Genomic DNA, 27,036 nt, shown 5'->3' on the forward strand with positions numbered 1-27,036 from the left:
AAGAGCCTTGGCTGTCACTCAAGTGGCTTTTAAGGATGCTCTAGATGGGATGATGGGTAGGTACAAAASTCATTGGATAATTATACCCAGACAGTTTTCCACAGTTCACTGTTGAAAGGGAAGGGGTCTGATGAGTGAAATTCAGAGACATCTGTTGTGGGTCTGGTTTTGCTCAGCCCTTCCATTAATGATCTGGATGATGAAGAATGTGCACTTGCTAAATGTCCAGATTGGGAAGTATCCAGTGACAAACTTACTTGCCTAACAGAATAAGCAGGACCSTGCTAAAAATCACATGATTTGGGTTGCAGTACCAAGACACTGCTGGGGAGGTATTGGGGGCTTGTGAGAGAGAAGTCCTGCTTGAGGTCTGTAGGACACATGCTGTGTTTGTGTGGGACCCAGAGAGCATGATGTYGGTGTCCTGGCCCCATGGGGAAGAAGCTGAATGTGGGACACTCAACTGGCTCTGCTGCATCAGGAAGGCAGGTGGCATTTGTCAAACAGGGGACATCTCCCAGAGTGTTCTGCTGCCGACTTGCTCAATCAGTTATTTGCTGTTGGCCCTCTCTGTTTTCTGCAGATTTTAAGTTTTTTYCTGTGGTTATGTCACTTAAGTACCACTGTACTAAGTGCTCTCAGCTAAGAGCTGCTGTGTGTTTTGCTGACTGGTCTGGATGCTACAATGTGCAATACCAATGACTGCAGAAACAGACACTACCATCTTCTCAGTACAGCATGGGAAGGAAAAACTTGAGCCAACTAGCCAGCCTGCAGAGCCCCTGTCCACAGACTTGCATGTACCAGTTACCTCATGTGGGTACTCACTGCATCTGTTCTGCTCAGGGATAGGAGTGGTTTGGAGTGATGTCAATTGAAATGACTGCATGGAAAACCTCAGGCTGAAAAATCAGGACCTAAAGTAGGTCTTGACTTAACCCCACTGGCTCCCAGAGGAGATAATGAGAGCCATGTGCTAGAGTTTGCCTTCTGCTCTGCATACATCTACTGAATCCTACAGAAGTCTGCGGCAGCCAGTCTGGTACTACTCCCCAGAGCCAAACCTTCTCTTCACTGTGGGACAAGTCCTAGTGAGGATCCATTCTTAGCAAAGAACTTGCTTTCTCTCTGCATGCTGACAACAYTGCAGAACATGGGTTATGCCAGATTTGCCTGTCCTATTCTTCCTGGTAGGATAGGTGGTTGTGAAGATATCTTGGGGCTCTTTTTTTTCTTTCTAAAGAGGAAAGCAAAATATTTGAGTTGCACTTTCCCCTTGGAACTTGTGCTTGCTGAAGGGAAAGGTGACTGCACTGGGTAGAGGTGTCCTGCTCCGCTGCTGCATGTGRAGCTTCCTTGGGCCCTTGGAGGGACCTGTTGCCTTTCCTTTGCATTGGCTGGCAGGGCCAACTCTGTTTTACAGCTTTACCAACAGAAACTGAGCAGGCCAGGTTGCTGCATCTGGCTTCTCTCCTGGGGACCACTGCTCTGAGCAGGAGTGCCTTGGGGAATTCCCATGCCCTGGGCTGTGGGAGCCAAAAGGCATTGGCCCCATCCAGCACAGTGGGGAAGTTTGAGCCAGAAGAGGATCAACCATCCTGCTGCAATGGGTGTATGGAGACAGGGAGCAGGGTGGGGACTTGTTTTCCTCTTCCTACTGTGTCTGTGGCCCTTTKTTGTTCTGAGGAGCCAGGTATTTGATTTGTAAGTGCGGAACATAGACTCGTCTTCCAAACCTCAGCCCCTGTTCCAACTGGGAGTGCCTCACGCTGGTGCTCCTAAGGATGCTACACCACACTTGATTTCAGAATCTTCAGATGCAGGTTCATGCTCTCAATAACCACACAAGCAGAAGCTTCAGGATTTGTGCCAACTTTTATTTTATTATCTTTTTTGGAAATGGGATTTGGAGAAGGGAACGGAAGGAGATGTGCAAGGAGGAGCTGATTGTTGCAAAAGGGGATGTTTTGGGTGTACGCTGGCAGTAGTGTCTGACCAAAATGACTGAAGCAGTAAAGCATAACAGGCAGGACACTGCCTTGGTGGATGTGCTTCCTTTACAGGGTTTTTGGTTTTAAGGCCTACTTTGTAGATTCTTTCACATACAAAACAGGAAGGCATCTTTTAATGTCTCTATATGTATTTGTGTATATATAAGATAGATTTATATACACTCMCACATATTTTATATTCTTACAACCCCCAGCTCCTAAAGGCTTCAAGTCCAAAGGGCCATTTTTATATATGCATTATAAAGAGAGATGCTAATTGACTGAGACAAGGCTTCCTTGCTGGCTATATGATAAATAGGTGGACAAGGTATCTTTCATGATAATCTTGGACACATACAGAGAAAATGGGTCAGCAAAGCACCAAATGGCACTCCCCAGGTTGTCCTGTCTCTGGCTATTTCCATCAGGGCTGGTGTGTAGGCTGCCCGTGCTGTCCCAGGAATTTYGGGGGTGCTCACGCCTGTGGGACTTGGAGGGGTAGATTTGAAACATACTTGCTTGTGCTGCCCATGGGTCAGGCACCCTGCATGTTGGGGCTCCTATTTCGCCATGGGGTTTCCAGTAGACTGTTTTGTTTTATATTACCATGGAGGAGRAGGTTTGGTGGGCAGGAGGGGAAAGGATTTTAAAGGGCAAAGACAGTCATAATTCACCATACAATAGACAAATCTTCATAAAGGTTCGTCTGCCTGCTCGTTCTTTTCTCTCTCTCTCCCTCTTATGCTCTCATGTTCACTATCATTCTCTGCAGGATGTACGCTGTTGTAGGGCTAAAGGTCTCCTTTTGTCAGGCTAAGGTCAAGTCCTGGTTGGCAGAGGGCAGCCCTTCATACAGGCCTGTCCACAGCATACTGGCAAGGGCTCAGGTTGGAAGCTGCTGTCTGCACTGCCGGGTAGGTGAAGTTGGCATGCTGCTTGGCCTTCAGCCGCAGGCTGGCCAGGCTGGAGTTGCACGTGTCCCTGTACATGTAGGGGCTGGCTGTTGAGGCGTAAGGACAGGCACTGGATGAGACAGCAGAGTTGAGGCTCGGGCTGTTTAGATTGTTGATGTTTCCCAGGTTGTTAAGGCTAGAGGCCGGTACTCCGGTCACTGCAGAAGGGACCATGGAGGAAGGCATGGTCATTGAGGTGATGGAGCTGGGTGGGGAGAACATGGGCTGGGAGGAGAGGGGACTGACGTTCATGGAGTTGAAGAAYGGGAAGCTCTTGGCCGAGAGCGGACTGGTGGCGAGCCCCTTGGTGGCCCAGTTGTTGTAGGAATAGCTGGAATACATGTCATCGTAAGGCTGCATCAGTCCATTGAACTGGGCTCCGAAGCTATTCTTGCACAGTTCGGCCTGTTGGTTCCTCTCTCGTTTCCTCCACTTGGCTCTGCGGTTTTTGAACCAGACCTGCAAGAGAGGGAAAGGGAGGGCATGGGAATCTCTTTGGGCTGTTTCTGCAAGGGGCCTTGCCCTGGTTTCTTTACCCAGCAATCCAGCAGTTGTTAAAGGGCTGGGGATGCTTCCAGAAAGATGGAAGGCTGAGCATCAGAAAAGAGCTGCAGCAAGATGTCTGGGCTGCAGGGTCATGTCCCAGCAAGGATCACTACCTTCAGGTGGTCCTTAGCCAACAAACAAAATCCCAAACCACTGCCATTTCACAATACACAGAATAACCCACCTCACTCAACAAACAGATATCCTTTATACAGGGAAAAGAGGAAAATACTTGCTGAATTTCCAGGTGATGACAGCSAGGAGGAGGGATGGGATTGTGTGGCTTGGGAGCGAAGTATGTGGGGGATGTGGCTTGAGAGCTGCTGAACTAACGAAATAACTTCTCTTGTTTTGAGTTTACCTCAGACTGGCTTGGGGTGGGGTGTTGTAGGTCTGTGTTCTAACAGGAAAATCTGTTAGTGGTGTAGGGGCTCAAACAATATAACTTCCTAGAGCATGGAAGCTGCTGGAAGGCTATTCATGGTGCTGCTAACTCATATTTCTAGTACCAGAGAGAAGCTCTCACTCCAGCTGGAGCCCTGCCACACCGTGCCTGTGACTGCACAGTGGTTTGGGAACTGAAAAGAATGCTCTCCAGCAAGGGTGGGGCTGGGGAATGATGGTTTTGCAAGGAAGGGGCCTGCTGGGTTGAGACAGCCAGCTGGTGGGGCTCTATGGGGCAGAGCCTGGGCTTCATATCTCCCTGTGTAATTGCAAGGTGGCCCTGGATGGGTCACCCAGATGGGGAAAGCATCACCAGCAATATGTGTGGTTTGATGTGTCAAACGTCAAGTGCAGACCCTGGTAAGGTGTTTCCAAGACAGGGAAGTTTTCCTGTGATCCTAATTCCACCTTGGTTTGGGGACAGCTTGGTCGTGTATCACAGCAGGCTTCTTCCCCMCAAGCTCAGGCCCAGGAAGGCAGAAGGGCTGCAGTCCTACCCGGACTCGTGCCTCTGTCAAGTTGGTCCAGACTGCAATCTCCTCCCTGGTGCTCATGTCCGGATAACGATTTCTCTGGAAAGTGGCCTCCAGCTCTTGGAGCTGCTGGCTGGTGAAGTGTGTCCTCTGCCTCCGCTGCTTCTTTTTGAGCGAGCTGTCTTCAGGGTTGGAGTCGTCTGTCTGGTTTTGCTGGGACTTCTCGGTGTCTGTGTGAGAAACAGAGAGATGGGAGAGATCCCCCAAGTTAACTCAAGGACTTGGAATCACTTGGGGAGCCTACCTTTGGAGCAACCAGTGTATACTCTGTGAGGTCCCCCTTCACTGCAGCCACTGAGAGTGGTCCCATCTCCCTCCCTTGTCACTGTGAGCAGGCATCCACCCTGTACCAAAACCAGTGGCCCCATGATGCAGCACAGTTTACCCTTGTTTAACTGCCAACTCTTGAAACAAAGCCATAGGAATTGAAAAATGGAATGAAAGATCTGGCTGTGGTCTTGTGGTACTCTTCTCATTTCCATGAGCATCTTTGTGTGAGAATCCTATATTCAGCAGATCTCTTGGAAGCATGCTCTTAATGTGGATGTTYTATAGTGGTTCCTGCCAAGGCAAGAATCTGATTGCTCTAGCTCAGTGCTTTAAACCTGTATTGGATGCAGGAGGTTCCCTCACTATCCATCTCCAAAACAGATTAAAAGGAGAGTAACGCCACCCGTCTGAGCTCGTTATTCGGAATGGCTCAATACAGATGAACGGACAACATTTGGTTTGTTTGTTCATCTGCTGAGCCTGGGTTAATTAGGAGCCTGATGCATACAGGAGATGTGTTGTCACCAAAGTCCCTGACAACTATTCATTACCAAAGGGGCTACTATGAAGCAGGAGACTGTGCCCTAACAGGGAGCTCCCACACAGGACTGCCCTTCTTCACTCAGCAAGAAATTTTACCAAGACAGAAGGAAAATGATATGAAGGTACCACTGGGTTATGGGCTGGATCTGGGTGGAAGAGATCACAATGTATCTTGCCTTGATATTCATCTTCTCAGTACCCTCTGGTATACCTACTTTCCATAAATCTTCTTAAGTCTAAAGAAAAGAAGCAATCCTAACTTTGAGCCTGGAAAAATCTCTGTGGTTTATCTTGGTGTCCTCTTGGTTTTCAAAGCTGCTACCTGTGTTCTGTTTCGGAGTGTCATCTCTTTTCTGCTTCTTCTCTGTAGATGGTGCAGAGTTTTGACTGATTGCTGTGGGGACCAAAACAATGGTAGTACACAGAAAGAAAGGATGTGGGTGCTCTGATTCCATGCTGAGGAACACAAAATGGAGAGGTGGGGAGCAGTTCTTTACCTGCCTCGCTCATCATCCTTGCTCTTCCCCAACCTGTGCTGCCTGATGAAATCTAACAGAAGGGGGTGTCACGAACCATGCCATACTGTCAGAGGACACTTGAGGTCCCTGAGTGCTAAGTTCAGACAAGCCAGGAAGGTTTGTGTTTGCTTCCTCAGGATCTCTTACTGTGTGGATGAAGGAAGCAGGGCCAAGGAGAAGTAGGGAGGCTGCTCTCTTGAGGAGAGCCAAGAAGTGCCAGAAGTGCAGCCCTGTCCCTGTCCCAGGCAGCCCTTGGTAGCCAGCTCTATTCTGCCTGACACTGCTGATGCATGGCTGCCGTCAGTCTCKGGTGCAAAGGCACAAGGTGCCAGCATGTGCACACAGGTAGTGCTGACAATCAGTTGCCTCCCAGAACCATTGTTTTTCTAGACTGCATAAGACAGTGGGGAGTGATGTAGCCAGGCATCGAACGTTTATTGTCACCCCAGAATAGGTTGTGGAATACATCTTGTGCACATTCACCCACTCAACGAAACAACTGTGGTCATAGCTGATATTAGCTGCTCATGCCTGATGAAAAAAAAGGTCAGCACCTAAATTTGCAGTTCTGCAGTTTGCCCGGGTGGGCTCAGTGGGGAAGGCCACTTGAATGGAGACGCTGCCAYGCATCCAAAGCAGCTGACAAGGAGCCACTGAGCTTGTGGATGTGCCCATCTATGGTACGTGTGCAGTGGGGAATTTGTTGATCTTCTGACTCTAGTTATCCCTGGTAACTCCCTTCTCGGTACTTTCTCTGGGGAATTTTAATCTGTATCATTATACATATTAGCTTTTATATGCAGGTGAGCCTGGAGGCTTTACACAGAGAGCAGCAGGCTGTCCCCAGCCCTCACTCCCTCATGCTGGCAGTGGCAGAAGCAGCTTTGCATTGTCCTGACACAGAATAACAAGGGATGGAGTGATCACCAAACAGATGCAAAATCCAGAGGAAGCAATAGCATTTGGCAGCTGATTTCTGAACAGGTGTGAATGGTGATGTTTCTTATTCAGAGCCTGATAAAGAATGCAGCGAGCTTGGCATTTGTTCAGCCTTTGGGTATGGTCAGAGGCACTTCTGTGGGAGAGCAGCTGCCCACTGCAGAGCCATGCACCAAAGCACAGGTGAGCAGGCTTTTTCAGTTAAAGCAGGAGCAAGACAGTGCTTCCCTTTCTTCCTATTGCTTGAACCTGGAAACTTCAGTCCAAGGTTTACATTTGCCATGRAAAATTTAAACCTAAACAATTTAAACAGAGGTAAAAAAATATAAAAGGGCAGTTTAAAATTAGGTGTAGCTTTCTGTGCCTTGGATGATATTTCCTATGTTGTGGGGAGAGTTCTCCTTCTCTGGGGGTTCAGTTTAGGCAAATACAATAAAATAAAATATTGATTGGGCTGAGACCTGACTTGCCTGGTTCCTGCCTGCCATGGGCTGTGCCCTCTGTGAGCAGTGGTTTCCTGCAGCCAGGGCCAGGCAACCCCACTATTGGGACAGTGTTCTCACCCTCCCAATAGCTGTCATTGCAATATACACTRTTATGCCTTCCCTCCATTTGCTGGGACAGCCATGCAATGTGCCGGCTCCCAGTACAACAGGAAACGGTGTCCCTCCAGGAGCACTGCAGCCACCTCCTGTAAGCTGCTGGCCACCCAGATCCACCAACAAAGATGGGTCAGGGTCTTTCTTGCATCCTGAGCCTTGCACTTACCGCTGTGGTCCTGCCCTTTGCAGCTGTGCTCGTGTTGAGGAGTTCCAGAGTCTGAGAGAGACAAGGCTGGGCTGCGAGCCTCCGCGTCTGCCAGCAGGTTGAAATCCATGGGGCAGGGATGGGTAGTGGAGGAGGAGGAATCTGAAAAACAGCACAGGGAGATCAGTCTCTGTGTGTGACCTCTCCTCACCACCKCCAGCAGGGACTTGCCAACCCTTGAGGAAAGGTCTAGGAAAAGCAAAGGATCCCTGTGTGATCCTTGGACACCTTTGAGTTTCTTGGCTGGAAARTGGACATACTGGGCTTTCTGCTGAGCTTCCCTATAAATCAAAGATCATCTAGTGACACTTCTATTTGCAGCCTTCAGAGAAAGAGCCTCCAATTTATAGGTGACATTCAGACTGAAATAGCAACGCCGGGAGCATGCTGTGTAATGGAGATCTGAGGAAGTGGTTCTGGGCCAGCCAAGGGCTGTTAGCACCTTCCCCAGTCATCCCACCTCTCCCATCCTCCCTGCCCAGCTTCCATCCTTTCTCCCTTGTTTCTGCACAAGCTGGCCAAGCCTCAGTAAAGCTGTCCAGAGAGCACTACATGCATGCATCCCAAAAGAAAAGCGCTCCTGTGCCTGGCACTGATAGGAAAGCACATCTGCCTGCAAAGCCACTGCTACAAGCAGAGACTCAGGCAGTGCAAGTGGACTCCTCTGGGGTACACAAGGACCTTTCGAACCAGAACATGAGAATCACATTTCACACCCTTAGGTGCCTGGGAACGAGTGATCCTGGCTACAGCACCTTGCTTCCAGCCTTAAGTCATCCTGACTGAAGGCTCCTCATGTCCCCTCAAGAGACTGGCCAGTGCTGGTCAGAGCCAGAGCCATCTTCCCTGGCTGAAAGCATCCCAAATGGGAAGCCATCAGTGCTGCTCCCCATGACTGCAGAAACCACTGTGACTCCTCTGCCACCTCTTCCCACATCTCGCTGTCCCTAGATCAATTATTTTCATCATTTGCTTCCTCATGGACCCTGCACCATCCACCTGTATTACCTAAAGGAGCTCAGCTGAGAGCACCGCTTTGTTCTGGACCACATTAGATGCTCATGAAGAAAGAGGCATGAAGCAGCAAGTGTTCCAAGCCTGTTAGCCTTTAATCTGAATTTTGGATCATAAATCTGCCAAATGCAGGATGTTGCACGGCCACCAGTGCACCGTTTATGGAGGCTGGATCAATATGAGAGGATCACAGTAGCTTCTGAAACTTTGGCCACCCCCAGCTGATACCTCACCTTCCCAGCTAGGGATCCTTTTCCTCCAAAACATTACAGCTGATGCACTATGCCAGGATCTGGAACCCCTGGGTTTAGGGAGTTTAGACCAGGTGTTTGGGAGACTTCCAAACTTTAGGTGGAAGTTAGTGGTGAAGGTGGGATTCTGGGTGGTGAAGGATTGCCCAGCCTCTCAAATCCATGTGTGTCAGGGAGGGAATGTGCTGAAGGCAGCCTGGACTGTGCTAGTTTTTAAACATGTAAACAAGAGATTAATCACATAGCTGTTGCACCTCCTTTGGAGGTGGATGACAGTGACTAAGAATGTATTTTCAGAGCTGTCTAAAGCCTCCAGTCAATTTGCACAAGGCTGCCACCAGGGTCCTTGGCAAGGCTGATCCCCATACCTGCACTGTGCTTCCCAGTCAGTGGTGAGAGGGCAAGGAACCATTTCTAATGGTTATCTGGCTGGCTTCTGCAGCAGATCTCGCTCACTAAAACCCTCAAGTTTTCTTTGCTCTTCCTTTTGCTTGACCTCCATTCACCACTTCTCCCAGGTAATGGTGGGGCCATCTCAACACCAGCTTCAGTGCTCTCTGGAAGCAGCACCTAATGAAGGGACCTGGTTCTGGTTTTCCAGACCTTTGCCTTGCTCTGGGCTTCTCCTCTCCTGTGGGAGAAAAGTGGCAGGAATCTGTCTTTGCCACGAGGCTGGTTTCCATTTCCACCTCGTGGTGAGCCTGACCTTTGATGTCTGCTGGCTGTGTTAAGCTCCTGGCAGCAGCCGGGCACAGCCCTGTTGCTTTTTGCCGTGTGTACGTACATGAAGTGATGTGACAGCGGCTGTGTTTTCTTTAATACCTTTGCATAGAGTAGGGGGAGTCCATCTGCTGCTGATATTGCCATGGCTTTTAGCATTACTCTCAGAATTATGCAGAAACGCGCAGCGAATTAATTCCATGGATTAAGTCTTGATTAAGATGTGTGTCACTTTGCTGTCTCAGAATTTATTAAGAGCCCTTCTTGAGTCTGCGGCAGATGGAATTTCTGCCCAATGTTTGTAGATGATAATTTCCCCTCTTCTACAGCCATTTGCATATGATTGCATCTGTCAAGCACAATTTCCTCTCTTCYAGGGCTTGACTCTGTACTGGACCAGATTTAAGGAGGAATTCAGATTCCTGCCTTGCTGTAACTCAAGKACAGTGTCCTCCTCTGCAGGGTCCTGTTTGCTCTTTTTCCCACATCTTGCATTGCTTTCATCTGTGCAAACTAGAGTGATGATAAGAAAACCACGGAGGAGTATCTTACTTAAGTGAGGTTCCATAGGTGCAACTGACAACACCAGGTACAGGGCTCAGGAGAACCTAGTTCTGGTATTGAAAATTCATGCCCTATCCTGGGCTGCACCAGTGCAGTGGTTGCAACRTTGGTCCAAGCTGCTGGACATAACATAGCATGCTTGGCCTGCCGCAGAAACACAGTGGGCACTTACATTAAAACGAGTTTTAAAGTGTGGCCAGAATTCAAGTTTAAACTGGGACTTGTTGCTGAGCATGTTTTTACTTTRTGAACTGAATTTAAAACCAGGAGGATTTCAGTGACAAGATGTTGTATGTATATATGTAACTGCATAACCTATTGTGTGAGCARGTCATGGAGAAGCAAAAGCAAGGGGACAGAGGGATTTGCTCGGCATGGTTATAAAAGCAGGAAGAGTCTGTGATGGGGACAGCACGTGAGCTCTGTACCAATGCATTTACCCAAAGTCAACCCCATGCTACTGACACAAAAGGTTAAAGGTATTATTCTAGATTATACAGCCCTTTTGGATTTAAATAAAGGAGCTTTCATGCACATTGGCTAGATCTTGCTGTAGGCACAGACTYTAAGAAGCCAAGGCTAAACGTCATGGTCTTTCTACTAAGTAGTTTGCCCATTCTCAAGAAATTACTGAAATTGGCACCTCAGAAACATCTTTAGATAAAATCAAATTCACCATCTCCATCGGACTCTTCATCTCACCTTCTTTTAACATAAAAGAACAGTTTATTTAGGGACAGCTCCTGTACAAGCAACCGCAGCCGGGTTTGCTCAGTGCTTTCAGCTTTGTAAAAGTATCCATGGCTCCTGGTCTGCTCCAGCACCTGTAACTCCTTTCATCAATGTACATTATTTCTCCTGAGATAAAAGTTCCCAAACTGGTAACACACAATCTCTTCTTCCAGTCTCTGCCTGTGTATGTCCTCTCCTTGATGCCCATGTGAAGGTGCTGCTGCCACCTGTGCAAGACCCTCCAGCCAGACAGGGGAGTTGCCATCTCTGCTCCATGGACATGGTGGASGGCAGGGGGAGAGCAGTTCTGGCTCTAGGCCTTTTGTCCTTTCAAATACACCCCCTTCCTATTTCTGTGTCAGTCTCTGGCTGCCCAAGCCAGGGCCATTGCGGCAGCAGGAGGACACTCCTTCGTGAGGAGGGGGCAACCTTGTTTACCTGAAAAGAGAAACAAGAGTCCCTGTGACTCCTCTCCTGCTTCATCACCTGGGAGCAAAGAGGCTTTTGCTTGGGGTTTTCTTCTTCGAAGGGGCGGAAAGGAAATGTAATTAGCCAATTAAGGCTAATTATAGGGGTGGCTTTTCTGATGTGGATCCTGCTCTTTGAGAGCTGCCTAGAGACTGACAAGTGTGTGCTGCTTGACTCTCTGCACTATCATTGGGGAGCAGGCTTGCTGATGAACCTGCTTTAGCAGGTTGATCTGGAAGTGTAAAGCTATCTCTTGCATTGTTTTGATGTTATTTGACTTCCCATGGGCATGCAGGAGCACTTCAGCCAAGGACCTGATGCTTCAGGTCCCAACAAAGACCACTGATGACCAAAGGATGGGAGGGAAGCCCCAAGGCAGCCTCTCTCCAGCAGATCAGTACAGTCCTGTGGATCTGCAAGTTTCTTGCCTCCGGCCAGGGCCACTGTTGCTCAATCTTCTGCTTGGAATTGCTGATCTCCACAAAGAGTTCATGAGGCTGAAAGGTGCTCTGCAATCAATTGGAGGGAAGTGTCCTTTCTTTCTTCCATCCCCTGAGGTGAAGGTATGATGTTACACTAGGTTCTTAGGGTCAAAGCTGTCTCTTCCTGCTCCATCAATCGCAGARGTCAAACTACTGGGAGGAACCTGCAATTCCTGATGGAGTCTTGCTGATTGTTTCACTCCTCCCATGCTCATGTTCCCTGTGTCCTGGCTTACTTTTAGCAAAGACAAACATTTGGGACTCTATTTAACTGTATATGTTTAGGAAGATGATCTGCCTCTATACTTTRGTCCCTGTGAGGGGCCGAGCTAAGGTAGAACAGCCCCTGCCTCTTCCTCAGCCCCTTGTCAAAGAGGAATTGATTGAGACTGCCTGTTCCCTCGAGGAATAGCATTTTGCTCTCTGGTACATGAGTTTGTTCAGGGGATGGTGCCATCAGTGTGCCTGTGGGCTGGAATTTCAAGTACCACACCAGCACAGTGCATCAATCGCGCAACAACCAACAGTCAGACTCTCTTTGCTATCCAACACAAGCACTGCCTGCAAGGGGCTCTTTCCYTGCTGCTAGAAAGCAAGAAGGATGGGATGCAAAACGAGTGAATATTTGTTTCCTCAAGAGTATGGAAATATAACTATGAAGAGACCAAGGTCACCCACTGCTAAACATCTCAGTGTAGTTTTAAATCTCTAATCTTAATGGAATTGCAGCAGGAACCAAGAGCAACCATTAATCACTGGAAGATAAACAGCAGMAGCCAACTGGTGACCCGAAGCACAGGAGGCCATTATGGGACAGGAGAGCAAGCTGTCTGCCTCCGAAAACATCAGCCTGTGCACACCTTTAGGCTGGCTAAGCARTGGGTTTGGGTGCACACTCAGAAGTGGATCATCGACCTCCAGCAAGGGCTGAGTCACAGGTTATAATAAACTTTATTTCTTGATTTAGTCGCTACAGCTGGGCACTAACCCTTGTGCTCCTGAGGTGGTTTTGTAGTGGTGTGTGCTGCTTTGAAGCCTGGAACAGGGTTTAGGGGTTTTATTCCTCTCATCAGAAGGAGCTGCCAAAGCTCCCTGAGGCACTTAGTGGCTTTGTTGTCAGAGCAAGTTGTCTGGCACTGCCCCACACATGGACTGGGCTGCAGAACACTGCCAGGAGTGCATGGTACTGTGGAACTGCAGTAGCCCAGGCTCCTGCTGCCAAGCTTCCTGGCCACAGCCAGCAGCAAGGACCTGAAAGCTGCCAGCTCTCTGAGGAGGGGGACCGGGTTGTTTCTCTTTTTGTGCACGGCTCTAAGGAGAAGTTGCCAATAATGTGAGGTGGGAAGAGGGTGAGGAGATGAGGTGCTGCAGCTGACTTGGCTTGTTATGTAGGTAAAACTATCTGACTGTTCTGGGACTTTATCCCTTCATCTCAGAAACCATGTTAATGAGCATATCTGAGCTGGTGGAGGTAATGATGCAAAATTCCTTTAAGTRCTTTCAGATCCTTAGATAAGAGGTGCTAGGGAAATGCCCAACTATTCTGGGCACTGCCTAATGCATTTCCTGGGAATTGGAGGCAGCCTGCAAGATGGGATCAAACCACTCACTTCCTTCACTTTGACATGAACCTCCAGCTGCAGAGGAGGGTGATGGCTGAAACCTCTGCTCTGGGCAGCAGAGGGTTAATAAACTGCCTGTATTCCAGAGGATTATCACAATGGAAATGTCCCAAGGATTGACAGCTCCATATCCATGCCCACAGCAAAAAAAGCCCACAATGGAATGTGTCCTGTTGGCTTATTTGATGGGCCGCACTGTACCCCTGTGCTGTGGAAGCGCCCTGATGTCACCATTCCCTGTACACACCACATCGTTCCCCCCAACAGGTGTGTCTGCAGTCCCTGGGACTGGTGCAGACCCTGCCAAGCTAAAGCATTGGGTTCAGCAGAGCCTGGGCAATGTGCTTGGGCTTGGCTTAAAGCAAGTCTGTTGCAATAGTATCTTTGGGCCTCAGGGCTGCCCTTAGCCTACCTGGACAGTTTCTGAATGGTGCACAAAATTTGGAAACAAATTGCTAATCCTAGCACAGAAGAAAAGTCCTGCCAAACTTTCTGAAAAGTTGTTTTTTCCCCTAAACTAAACATTCACAGTTCTTGCATTCTTGTAAGCGTTGTACTTCAGGTTTCACTGTGTCTGGCTGGGTTTCCAGTATCCCTTGCATGCTCTGCCCCAGTGGGGCATTTGGCACCTTGGATCTATCAGCCAGGACTGGGATTTTCATTCTGACAGACTGTGCAGTTATATTAATAAAGCTATGCTTTGTTACGGGTTATTTTGTTTGTTAGGCATCTGGAAAAAAATAAATCAGCAAAAACTGTTTTGCCCAACTTTTGATCGTACAAACTTGCTGGCTTGGGGTGGTTACACCATGCAGGAGTGCTGCGAATGAGAGTATGGTTSGCAGTTATGGGAGAAGAAAAATCCTTTAGGGAAATTAATCGCTTTGTTTTGGAAAAGGGAGAAAAAAGACTGATTTCAGTAAGAAATTCTGCCTGGGAAAAGCTTGCAATTGAAACAAAGGTGGAGTGCCAGCACTGGCCTGGCCAGAACATACTGACTCTGCTCATCCCCACGTGCTCTTGCCCACTCCTGCAGCCCCATCAAGCTGGCTCCAAAGCGACCTGTGCTATTGCTGAGGGATCTGCCTGCATCTTCATGAGAGAAATAGCTGCACAGGCACAGTGTACAAGGGGTCGTGATCTGCTCTGTGGAGCCAGGAGCGAGACGAGACAGTTGCGAGCCAGGATCCCAGGCAGGAATGAGAGGTGCAGGCAGCCTGTCTGCAACTCAGGGCCGGACACGCGCTGCTCATGCAGCAGCAAAGGCTACCAGGGCCTGGCATCAGCAGATCGGTATGTGTTGCTGTATTTAGTTGGGCGATTGTATGAATTTGACTAATTATTCTGGCAGTCAAAGGAAACTGGCCTGATTCCGATGGGGGCTGTGCTTGCAGAAGCTGGGCAGGGTCATTTCTGTATCTCTGTGGCTGTAAAGTTGGCTCATTTTAGGGAAGCCCAGATAGCTCTGTGGCTCCAGCTGTTGTCAGGAGATTTGTATGCAGATGGAGGGCAGTGGATGACTCAGATGTTATCGAAGATGTAAATGATTCTCACAATTAGTAAACATGCTCAAGAAAGCCCCTAATCAAGTGGGTGATGCAGGGGGTTGAAGGTCGGGATGGATCCCCTGCTGCCGGCATGTCACACTGTTACAGCTGTCTGACCTCCATGCACTGTAGAGCTGCCAGTGTCTGCCATCCATCAGCACTTCTGCTGGAAATTCTTTCTGGAGAACTTCGACTTGATCACAAACATTTGTTCTTTGACAGAAATCAGCATAACCAGCAGCTAGAAAGAAGCTTTTTGGGGGGAAGGGGTGGTGCTAGATCATTGTTTCAAAACAACCTGTCAGAGCCCAGTGGGTTACATAGCTGCAAAGGGAAAAGGGGTAACTGCCAGGAGTTCCCTGATGGCCCCACCAGCCACCGTCCCCAACGAGCACCTCAGCTGGTTAAGGAAACAAGGGCCCAGAAACTGCGGGCTTGCTCCAAGGGATGTGCTGTCTCAGTGCAAACCCGCAGTGCCAGAGGGAGCAGATGTCTGCTGTGCTTGACTGTAAAGTTTCCTGATAATTTGTCTTTTTTTTCCCCAAGCAATTTCTACTTAATTTTTTTWWAAATGGTTTCTGGCAGGAARATCGTACCAGGATGAAGGCTACCGTGAATAAAACAAGCGGATGATTTCAGCTCACAGTATCCCTCCCCTCTTCCTTGTGGTAGTGCCGCTGGTAGGGCTGGAGCAGGACGGGGGTGGCTACGGGAGGGATGCTGGAGCTTGCTCCCTCTCCACACTCCGTCTTTATGGACTTTGCAACATGCTCTGAAGGTCAGCCTGTTTACCCAGACACTGTTTGAAGGGGCCGAGRGAGGCAATTAGCAAACACTGCCGGGGCCGATCCCGCAGTGCTTCGTACGGGGCCTGTGCCGGCAGGATCGAGCCCGCGGATCGCCCGCTTTTCCTGCCGTGCACCGGCCGCGGACACTGCGCATCGGGGCGAGGAGGAGGAAGGGTGGATGGGCAAGCAGGGAGGGCKAGCAGTCCCTCTCCCGCAGCCTCTCGCCCAGGGAGCCCACTCGAGGCAGTAGCAAAATGTCTCTCTCAGGAGCACAACAGACATTGCAAAAGCAAAACCAAGCGGTTTGACTTTCGGGATCCTGAAATGCAGCGTGCTGCCTAAGGACTGTGTACAAAGTCTGCCTCATTTTTTTCTTTCCCCGCCAACCCCACTCCACACCCCGCCCCACCCCCCACTCCTCGCGCCAAATCCTCMATTTTTCCATCTGCTCGAGGCCGTATCCCATGCGGAGCCCTGGGAGGTAGGCAGTTTGGGTGGGTAGTAGAGGAAGCTGCAGAGCCCTAATTACTCAGCCAGTCTGGCCCTCGGGCGATCCCATCAAAGCGGCTCGGAGAGAAAAGGGATGGGGCAGAAGGATGTGAACCGTCTCACAGAGCTGCTGACTGGGTCACACCACGTCCCGTTTACGGGCCCGCCTGCTCCGGGAACGGGGCTGTGCAGCCAAAATGCTTCTGCCCGCCCAGACACTGTCACCCTGCGGGCAACTTCTCCTGCTGCTCCAGGGCCAGGGAACGGCTTTCCAGCCTCCCACCCTGGCCTGTCTGAGATCAGGCACTGGGGCACCGTTATCAAAACCCACCCAACACAAAGTAAGCTGTGAACCCTTTTACACATGACACGAAAAGTGCAATTTTCATCACTTTGGTATTTCTCCCTGCTTTAGTATGGATTCATACGGAGGCTGACTTTTATAGCTCCATTAATTTACCCTAAAGACCTAATATTTTAAATTATCCTGGTACATCCAGTCCTCTAAAAATACTTGTATTTGAAGAAATGCATTTACTTAAAAAAAACCCCAGCATTGAAATAAATGCAAATAAAAAAACCCAAACCTAATTCATAGAACTGGAAGTTGGGATATTGTGACACCAAAAATAAAAATGATGGAACAAAAAGGGAATTTCATGTGGTTTTCATTGTCAAGTCTAAGCTCAGAAACAAACAGGAAATAAAAATCGCTAAAACAAAAGAGATTTCTTTTAAACTGTATTCAAATCTAAGTGGGGAGCTGCTTTATGTGGGAGGGATTCTATGTTTATTTGCTTTTCAAAAAAAGGCGTAAATAAAAATATCCACACGCAGACAGGTCAACTTGATTTACCGTTAAATCCTCATGTTTCACAATGGTCATTTATAATCAGCTTTTTTAAAGAAAATTAGACTTGCATAAATGGCAGCAYTGGAAAGGGGAGAAAAGGCAATGGGTGGTGGGAAGGCTACTTCTGTTTTAAATGAGGCTGAGGGGAAGAAGGAATGGAGAGAGACAAAGGTGGAAGTAACTGTGAACCTCTAGTCAATTGTTTTATTCCATCTTTGTACTTTTTCAGTTTKTGCAGAGAGCTCGGGGAATGCCGAGCCTTCTAGCCTGTGCTATATCATTGAAGCGTCCCAAGTAGCATTTTCATGTATTTATTTTAAAAGAATAGCCTGTAGGATCAGTGCTATATGATTCAGAGTGGCRTATGTGCTAATCCTCCCAAAAGCCTTTCTTAGGCTCTTGCATTTGGGACTGTGAACTTTTTTGATAGGGGTTTACAAGCAGGTGTCTCAATCACAGTAGCTCTAACATTGATTTTGAGGGGTTAATTTATTGCAGGCAGGACCCAGCTCCCCCAAGCTGGGGATCACATGAGATCCCCACTAACTACAACCCCATTAATATATCTCAGAACATTCTGAATAGTTGAAAAAAAAAACAAAAAACAGAGGGACAAAATTAATATCAGTCTCTGCAAATCTAGCTCTGGTTTCCCTCCTCTTTTGCACTATTCAAAAAGGYGTAAATATTTCTTTTCTGGTGGTACTGTGGTTTAGGAAATAAAAAAGACRTCAGATTGAGGATTAATGGACAGACACTGTATTTTTTACTCAGATCAGGTAATTCTGCCAGAGYTCAGTTTCTCCTCTGCTCAACAGGGATATTTCCCTTCATACTAAAGCATCCAGAGATCCAGATATGGAAAGGCTAGGAGGCTCCTGAGGAGAGAGATCGTAAGATCCAGCTCTTCAGAAATGAGTGCTCCAAGGTTGAGTCTGTACCCTGCAAATCAGTAAAATCAGTAGGAAATTTCCTATTCATGTATAGAAGRTTGACTCTCTTCCTGAATCTGCTTGGTAATACTCTGACACTGATTTGAAGGGAAGAGATGGACCTCCCCACCTCTTTTTAAAGCTTAATAACAGAAATGTCTCTCAGTTTCTGCSCAAATAAAACTCCTAGTTCTTGCCTGAAAAAGACCTTCAATTTTTTTTTTTTTTTTTTGCCGAAACTCACACAGATCTATTGCTAACAATCCCACAGGAATTGCTCTGGCCAGGATGCTATACCTGTCCTCCTCTGGGGTCAGAGGCAAATAAGGATTCAAGCAAATCCTTTCCCACAGAAGTGYCCCCCTCTGTGCTGAGTCTGGTCCCGGTCCCTCGTGCTGCCAAGCTTCCAGGATCAGCCTGTGGACTCCCTTAAATGCCCCAAGGAAGCCCAGAGCTAATAACCAGCTTCATTCAATTCCCAGTCACATTATTATCCAATCTGCCAGAGGCATTAATATTCAGAGGTGAGGTKGGAGAAGGGCAGGGGTGCTAGCAAGGGGGAGCAGCACACAAAGAGGAGGAAGGGAACTATGGCAGACTGGTCTCAGAAATCTTCTTTCCCCAGCCGTCCAAAACCCCAGCCTATTTCACCTGGATCTTGACAATACAGGGTTTTTCCTACAGCCTCAGCACTAACTTTGATACCAGCTGGAAGAGACTGTTCTCCAGCCAACAGCAAATGCCCAGCCTTGGCACAGCCTAATGCCCTCAGCCCCAGCGGCCCACAGCTAGAGGGGGAGATTTTCCCCCTCTGCCATCAGGCTCTAAGTAAATAGCAATCTCCCATTTTTAAATGGCCAGATAAATAGCTGAGCCTGCTCAGAGATGCCACAGCCTCCTGTTTCTAACCCTCCTCCCTCCATGGCCCCACAGTCTCATCCCATTGCCTTCCTGATGGAGGGAACACAGCTTGAAAACAGCAGTTCTCCCCATCTGGGACTTTGTTCCCGGACACAGGTACCTCCCCTGTCCCCAAAGCCAGAGCATATGTGCCAGGTCACGAGACAGACCTCATGTCCCCAGCTCATCTCATCTTCCTTTTGGAGCGGTCTCCTAGATCAGGTTTCTGGCTTTTTCTTTTTGGCAGTCTCCAAAGTCAGCCTCACCTCTCAATCTCAAGGTTTTGGGTAGCATCTGACAGAGAGAAGATACYATTCTTTTTTGACAGATCTCCGTAGAATTAACCAACACTTCTGCAATCCAGTCACAATTTGCAGATCTATTATTGCCTGATTTAAGCCCATATAGAAATGTAAGAGATATTGAGGCTTGCAACAGTTTCTCTGACAAAGATTGATATCGGTTTTTAAACCAGTGCCTGGAACAGGAATATAGGTGGGCTTTTATGGGCAGAATCAGGGCTGCAGCCTGCAGGTCAGACAAACCCAGGAACTATAGTAAGAGCAGGAAAACCACCGCCCTTGCCAGACCCCTCTCCAAGCTCGCAAGGAAAGACGTCCCTCTGTGAGGTTCCTTGTGAGGAGTACTGGGCATGGTGTGACAATTTGCTAATGAAAAATAATAAAAAAATTAAAATCAAACTCTGCTCTGCTTCGGTAGACATTTGCAAAAACTGAAAGCAGCTACCATGATCTGATAGTCCCTCAGGAGCCAGCAGGAAGCCCTTTGTCCCTCTCAGCAAGGCACCATCAAAGCCTTGGGGCACCATCCCTATCAGCTCACTGGCAGGCTGAGGGGCTTGGATGGGGTGCCRGGAGTCAGGGAGACCCTGATCCCATCGCCAAAAAGGTAGTTCTTTCCCTGTTTTTGGAATGTGGGACAGGAACAGAGGTGTCTGAAAGACACCTTCCTGAGCAGTTGCTTTTAGCATCTCCCAAAATTGCAGATGGGAGAGAGCCATTTCATCCCTAGCATCCTGCCGTGCAGGCCACGGGCTGTGCGTGGAAGATCCACAAATTTGCCTGAGGGAATTTGCCAAATTCCTCTCTTTGCTTTCAGCACTAGACTCCACTTAGAAAGCAAACGGGATCGTCGGCCCATCAGTCGGGAGGCTGCTTCCCTCCCATGTGAAGTAACGGCGAGGAGATGAGGGATTAGTTTTGATTTCTGCACAGCCAGCTCGAAGCATCTGGCGGGTGCGGTGGCCAGGGGCTCACCCCCAGGCTCTGCCCGGGCACAGCCGTCCAGCAGCAGCGTGTTCCTCTGCGGCCGCCTGTGCGGAGCCGAGCTCTGCACCTGGAAAGCCGCCAGGCCGGGCGGGGAAGGGGCTCGGAGCCCCGGGAGCTCCGGCCGAGGGACTGCTGCCCCGAGCTGCCTACCCCAGTGGGGAGGGGGGAACGGGGGGGAGGGAGAGACAGCGGTAACCCCCGCCAGCGCCTCTGCAGGGCCCTGGCGCTGCCAGAGGAGAATCCAGCCCCCTCCCCGCTCGTCCTCTCAGCTGTCCAGCCGCGGGGGCGCCGGCTGAGCGGCCGACAGGTGTGCCCCGCTCGGCGGCACCGGGCCCGCAGCCCCCCTCCCAGAGCCCGCTCCAGCAGCTGCGGCGAAGCGCGGGCGTCGGCCTCCGCCTCGGTCACCCTCCCCCGCCGGAACCGAGGCCAGCCTGGACGCACCCGTTCCTTGCTCCTGCTCCGAGAAGGGGGTCGGTGGGAAGGACAAGGGGGTGCTTGGCTGGCGGGCTGGCTCTTCCCCCGGAGCCGCACTCGTTGAGCGGGAAATAGACGGGGGAGCGGACGGTACCGGGCTCCRTCGGGAGCCCGCTGCGGTTGGCTGGGGTTCCTGGGCACTCAGCGGGACGAAGGGACGCCGCTCTGCACCGTGTCCCCGGCGCCGGGGAGGCGGGAGAGCCCGTGCATGGGCCCGGAGGCCCGACAGCCCGTTCTGCCCACAGCCTCCCAGCGCCGGGCGACCGCGCTCCGCCGGGGCAGCTCGATGCTCCCGGCAGAGCTGCCGCGGGGGTCGGCGCTCCCTCGCCGCAGCCCGACCAGGTCTGTTATTCCCGGTCGGGTCCCTGGAACCCCGTCCGGCGGCGCGCCGCAGCCAGCGGCGTCCCGGGGCAGATTCGCTCCATCCGCGGAGGCCGGCTCCCTTCTCCCCGGCGCTACAGGGAGGTCGGCTCTGCTGTAAACAGGAGCCAGCCCATTACATAAATATCATTTATCCAACTGTCCAAAAACCGTCGGGCTGTCTTCCTTTTCCCCGGCGACATCTCCCTGCCTTTGCTCCCCGCGCCCTACTCCCCCGGACTCTGCAGACAGCTGAGCCACAGCCCGCAGCGCCGTTATTTACAGCGAATCCCGGCTAATTTAAACAGCCCCTGTCTCGCTCGCCTGAGTGGAAAATGACTAAGTTTAGCAACGGCGAGAGACTCTAGTAGCGCTTGTCGGGAAAGGGCCCGCATCGGCCCCGAGGGGACGGTCGCGGCTGCAGCACTCCGGCAGTGGCGAGCAGGGGTTCGCCGGGCCCTACAAGGGCAGAGCAGTGGAAGCGCCGAGCCCCGCCGCTGGGCGAGCAGCGCTCCGGGTAGCGATGGGGACAGTTCGGCCGCGCACAGCCCCGGGACCCTTTCTGGATGGCAGGGCTCCCATCCGCCCGCTTTCACCCGGTTGCCGCCCCTTGACCCACGGGAGTCGACGGAAAGCCGGCCTCGCGCGGGACTGGGGCTGACGCCGTGCTGCCGAGCAAAGCACACCGAGCCACCCCGCCGGGGATGCTCTTACCCTGGCCAGCGGTCGAAAAGGTTACGGCCGGGCGGGCTAGTGTGAAGAGGCGAAGGGAGAAGCTCGCCCGGAAAGCCGGGGACGGAAAAGCACTTACAGCAGCTCCAGATGCGGGTTCGGCTGGGCGGACTTAATCCTGCGAGAGGGGCGAAGCTGACCCCCGCCCCGCGGTCCGGGCTGCTGTGCCGCTGTCAGAAAGTAAATCCCCCCGGCTCCCCAGCCACTCTGCACGTCGCTGCTGGCCCGCAGCTCACGGGGAGGGCGGAGGCGGAGGGCGCCGGCCAACTGCCTCCCATTCACCCTGGCCATTCACTTTATGGCGGGCGGCCGGCGCCCCCCGCCAGCTGCACCGGGCGCCCCGCTCCCGCCCGCCCCATTCCAGCTGCGCGCCCGCCGCCGCCCGCCCCGTCCAGCGCCGCCCGCCCTGACTCCGCCCCTCGCCCGCGCCGCCCAATCGCGCCGCGGCTCATTTACATACGGCGGCAGTTCTGCTCTCAGATTGGTCAATGAGGGCGGGGAACCTCGCCCCCCCGCTTTGGCCCCGCCCCGTCCCGCGCGCCGTGCGGGGTGAGCGGCGGGGCGGGTGCGGGGGCACGGCCCGGGCGGGGGGCTCCGTGCGGCGCCAACCCCCGGGCTATGGCCATGGCATTCGTGTCCGTGTGCATGCTATACTGCTCTTATCGCTGCACATACTGCGGGCCTTGGTCGGTGCTTGGTGATCCGGTACCCTGGAGCCCGTTCTGAGCATCCGCTTCTCTCAATACTGGCGCGGGGAAGCTGTTCGGTTTTTGCAGTCAGAGCCACCAGACAGACAGAGATTTTTTTGGGGAACCAAGTCCGTAGTCAGCTGTTGAATGCGTTCCTCTGCACGATGGAGAAGCAGTTGACGGGGATGCTTAATCACAGGCTAGTTACCGCACTCACTGTTGCGGCTCTAGGCGGTACCGAGAAGCGCTTCCCTGCCATACTGTACCGCTCCTACCGGGACACGGAGGCTGCCGGCTGTGCGTGAAACACCGCACTGCTGCCCACTGATAGGTCTTTTGGAGCCCAAATGGTGCTCGTAGTTTAGGATTCAGCCTGGCTCCTACTAAAGTTCACGACAAAATCCCGGTGCAGGAGTGCAGGGTGCATCGCTCCCTGAAATGTCCCCAAATGCTTGTTCCTGCTATAGCAAGCCTTGAACACACAAGTTGGCACACACATTTTACTCCAACCAAATAGATCTCCTCTCTCCCAGTGCTTACAGGGAGAAGTTTGTAGAAGCCGGGCTTAGCCTTTCTGTCCTACCCTGGAAGCCCAGGGGAGAGGTTTATCCCTGTCAGGCTCTTATGGAGCTCGATGTGTGATTCTAGGGTCTGATTTTCTTGAGGTCATTCCCATGTCAACCTGCTCTACAATTTATGATGTCAAAGGTCACCCTCAAGCTCTTCCACTGACATATTTTAAAGATTAGGAAATAATGTTGTGAGAGTAGTAGTGAATTTTAACCCTGAATGATTTACCAGCCATATTTATGGAGCCTGATAAACGCATAACATGACATATAGATATGTATGGGAAGACAAATGCACACAAAGCAACACAGGATGTAAAAAGAGGTTAAGTATACCGGGGCATTATGGATTACAGTTCAAAAACATGCACTAACACATTAATTCAGTAGAAACACAGGGAGTTTAAAAGGAATCACAATGTTGACACACTTGCAATAAATTACCATGGTTTTTTAATAGTAATGATCTGGGGCTTGTATTTGCCTTAYTGCTCTTTTGCCTGCCAAAAATGACAGCAAGCTAGACCACATCTGTTTCTAGCTCAGATTTTAATCCACCCCAGCATAGGTTTGTCTCCATCGAGAGAAGCAAACACAGTATAACAGCACTAGCACTTTCCACGGGGCAGTCTGTCTCTATCACCACATGCCTCAGGGAAGCTGAAAACCCTGCACAAGGTCTGCAGCAATGAAGGGACCTTATTGTCAGTTGCCTCCCTCTCCCTCCAAACCTTTCACCATCAGTAGCCTGCAGCAGGTACAGTTTATGCTTACACTTACAAGTAATAATGAAACAAATGTATTTTTAGCTGTTTCCCTTGGGCACTATGTCACAAGTTGGTTCCCTGTGGAGTACTGTGCAAATTCTGCTGGATTAGACCATTCAGGGACCTGTAGAAGGAGTCTCTCATTGAGGCATCCTCAATGCAACTGCAGGACTGACCCCTGAAGGGTCTCTTTGGGAAGGAGGGCTCTAGTGCTTGTCATTGAAATGTAGATATTGTTGATTAGTGCCAAGATTTCTTAGCTGTAGTGCCTCTTGTCTGGACAGGGGGGGAATTCATAGCTGGGGAAGAGACCAAGAACTTCACATGGCTTCAGGAGACCAATGTTGCTCTTTTATATAAAATAAAAAATAATTAAAAAAAAATAAAAAGCAAACTAAACCAAGAGCGACCCTGATTCATGTCTTGGCAGAGAAATAGGATATGCAAAAGAAGGGAATTACTCAGCATCTTAGACACCCTTCCTTTTCCACCAGTTGGGAAGAGTTTGTTCTTAGAGAAGACCCTGTCTCTGTCACAAGCCAATATGGTCCTCATGCYGGATGAGTCCACTGCTCTTGGAAGTGGTGGAGTTGTTGATGATCACAGTTTCCACCTTTGTGTCTTAACTGATCTTTTAGCCATGCTGGGTCCATGCCATCAAATTCCTTAAAGATCAGGATTCAAGCTTGAATTTGGCTTGGCTTTCATGCCAAAAGGCGGCCTAGGGAGCAGAGGGTAGGTTTGATGCACTTGTGGCAGCCAGGGCTTCCACTGCAACATGCTCTTCTTGTTGGTATTTGACAAGCACTATGGGCTTCATGCCCAGGTGTATCACGTAGCTGAAGTCCAGCCAAGAAGTAACAAAGATATGACTAACTGAGCCTGGCTCGCTCCTGCCAAAAAGGCATGGCTTGCCTTGGCCACAAAGAAACAATGAAAACATTACATTGGGAAGTTCACTGAGGGAGTTTGATGTCACTGGGAAGTGCAAGAGTGTTCTGGAGACACAGTCTATGTTGAACAGCTGGCAGGGTATTTTAGATTTTGGAGTCTGCTCTGAAGCTTTAATATTGCACTTTGTATAGTTTGTACAGTTTTTAATAGTTTGTGTCATTTCCAGAGAAGGGTTTTAATACTTCCAATTGTTTCTGCAAAAGCAGCTCTCTTGCTTCAGTTGTAGGTCCTGATCTGGGTTCAGATTGTGCCAGATGCAGCAAACCGATTTTCCTTTGGAGAGGCTTCAGCRGGCTTTGGGCTAACCTCTACCTGAGGAAAGGAGCAGCTGCTTAGAAACACTGCGTTCTGCACATGTTCAGTAGTGGTTTTGGGATGCTTAGCCTGGGGACAGTGGCTGCACATAGTTTCTAGCCATGACAACTGCTTGTATCTTCTGAGACAACTCCCTCTTTCTGCCCTTTTTTTGGAGACCTTACTAAGCCACTGAGAAACAGCAAAAGCRTCTAAGAGTGGGGGAAGAAGTTTAATCTCTCTCAGACTACTTAACCCACTGGAAAACTGTGTTACAAGTGCCTCTGGGTYTGATGTCTGTGCTCTGAAGACTACCACGAACTGGTAGTGCCTGAGCAAGAGTAATGGACTGTACAAGGTTGGTGCAGATTGCAGAGGTGCAGGTGGTTGGCAGCATGGATTTCTGACAGTCTCACCAAAGGCAGGCAGTTGGCATGACGTGAAGACACTGCTCTTCACAAGGGGCTGGCTGCTCAGATGTCTCAGATGAAAGCAGGTGAGCTGACCCTTGCAAGGCCTAAAGGAATGATTGTCAGTGAGTTTGCAGCTCCTTGTGGGCTAAGGAGCAATACTCCAGACAGAAGCTGCTGAAAAGCTGCATCTTTGCAGTGAAGATAAAACYGAGCAGGAACCTGGGGGATTTGCACAGTCTGCCTGTCTGATCTTTGGTTTCATTGTACCATGTATGTGAGAACTACTGCATTATCTTGGAAATAAAGGGACAAGGGATTATCCTGTGTCTTGGTCCTATACCTGGATCATTTGGTGCAGTGTGCTCCCACTTGCCCACAGCTGTGCACCACTCACTTCAAACACTGCTGGATCATGCAGTCCAGGCAATCCAGGTCTCCCCACTGCTGCCAAGCTGGGGACGTTGGTGCCACACTGTCATGTCAGCAGGATTTTCTGTGCAGCTGGGGTGCTGCTGGGCTGTCTGAGGGCTGACTAATGCAGTGCTGTAGTGTGTGTGAGTTAACTCTCCTCCCCAGGCATTGTGAGGCCATACCACATTGTTTTTCTCTCTAGACAATGCAGTGCTGGATTATAAGTAAAAATGCAAAGCACATTGCAATGTTTGCTCTTTATTAATGCACTAAGATGCATTCGGGTAAAGCAGAAGGCTCCTGCCCGGCTTGGTTTCAAGCTCCGTGACAAGCTTCCGTAAATAACACCTTAGCAGGGTCCAATTCACCAGATTTGACTGGGTGGGAGCCTGAGCTCCRCAGTGGGCACTGGAAGGAGCAAGAAGGCATGGAAGGGGACCTTTCCTGGCAGATCAGGCACGCTTGACRGACCTGGACTGAACTGCAAGGTGCACAGTGGCAAAGCCAGCATCTGAAATCCCCTTTATAGAGCAGGAAGTAGATGGATGGAGTGGCACATGAGCTCTCGTGAATTTCAAAATATCTGGCAAATGCCACCASGGCTTTAGCAGCTGCTGGAGCAAAAGGGAAGGAGAAAGCATTAGCAACTCATTTGCTTGTTCTTCAGACCTTCAGTCATTGATTAGGTGGCATTTGAAMTCTGTGCTCAGTGAATATTTGACTGTTCTATAGCTGAGAAATTCAAGATAAACTGCATGTACCATGGCTGCAGCAAAGGCTGGAGGGACACAGCTTCTGAGCCTATGGCTAGACCACTGGGGCATGTTTCTTGTTCCATCTCTGGGAATGTGGCCACTTCATGCAATTACAGCTTAAACTTCCAAATCCAAAGACTTCCTACATACTGCCAGGTAAAGCCCAGTTGAAGAAGGTCCTCTGGCCTTCAGGTATCAGAGCTGGGAGGAAAGTGCAGTTTCAGTGTAAGGCACATTCAATGTCCATCAGGCAGTACTGCCACATGATGATATCTGGCCATTTTTTAGGGCGGCATTGGAGTCAGCCTCAGATTTATGTTTGGCTGGCCAGGGAACAGTCCTGTTGGATGTTCCCTTAGGCCTTTGAGAACTGTCCTCCTTTAGTCACASTGTGGTAGATGAAGCTGGGATTAAAAGTGAAGG

The 27,036-nt window shown here is 50.2% G+C and overlaps 1 protein-coding gene across 1 annotated transcript; it reads right to left on the bottom strand.

The window, feature by feature from the left end:
- Window positions 1–1,873: 1,873 nt before the first annotated feature.
- On the bottom strand, window positions 1,874–22,119 carry PITX3 (paired like homeodomain 3). Its single transcript, XM_057375149.1, has 4 exons — window positions 21,841–22,119; window positions 7,506–7,646; window positions 4,432–4,637; window positions 1,874–3,403 (listed from the first exon to the last, which is right to left on the bottom strand). Exons 2-4 carry the CDS (start codon window positions 7,612–7,614, stop codon window positions 2,840–2,842), a joined length of 879 nt encoding a protein of 292 aa, XP_057231132.1. The 5' UTR covers window positions 7,615–7,646; window positions 21,841–22,119; the 3' UTR covers window positions 1,874–2,839.
- Window positions 22,120–27,036: the final 4,917 nt, after the last annotated feature.

This window comes from Malurus melanocephalus, unplaced genomic scaffold, assembly GCF_030028575.1.
Source record: "Malurus melanocephalus ecotype Western Australia unplaced genomic scaffold, MMel_1.1 scaffold_240, whole genome shotgun sequence".
Classification (NCBI taxonomy): domain Eukaryota; kingdom Metazoa; phylum Chordata; class Aves; order Passeriformes; family Maluridae; genus Malurus; species Malurus melanocephalus.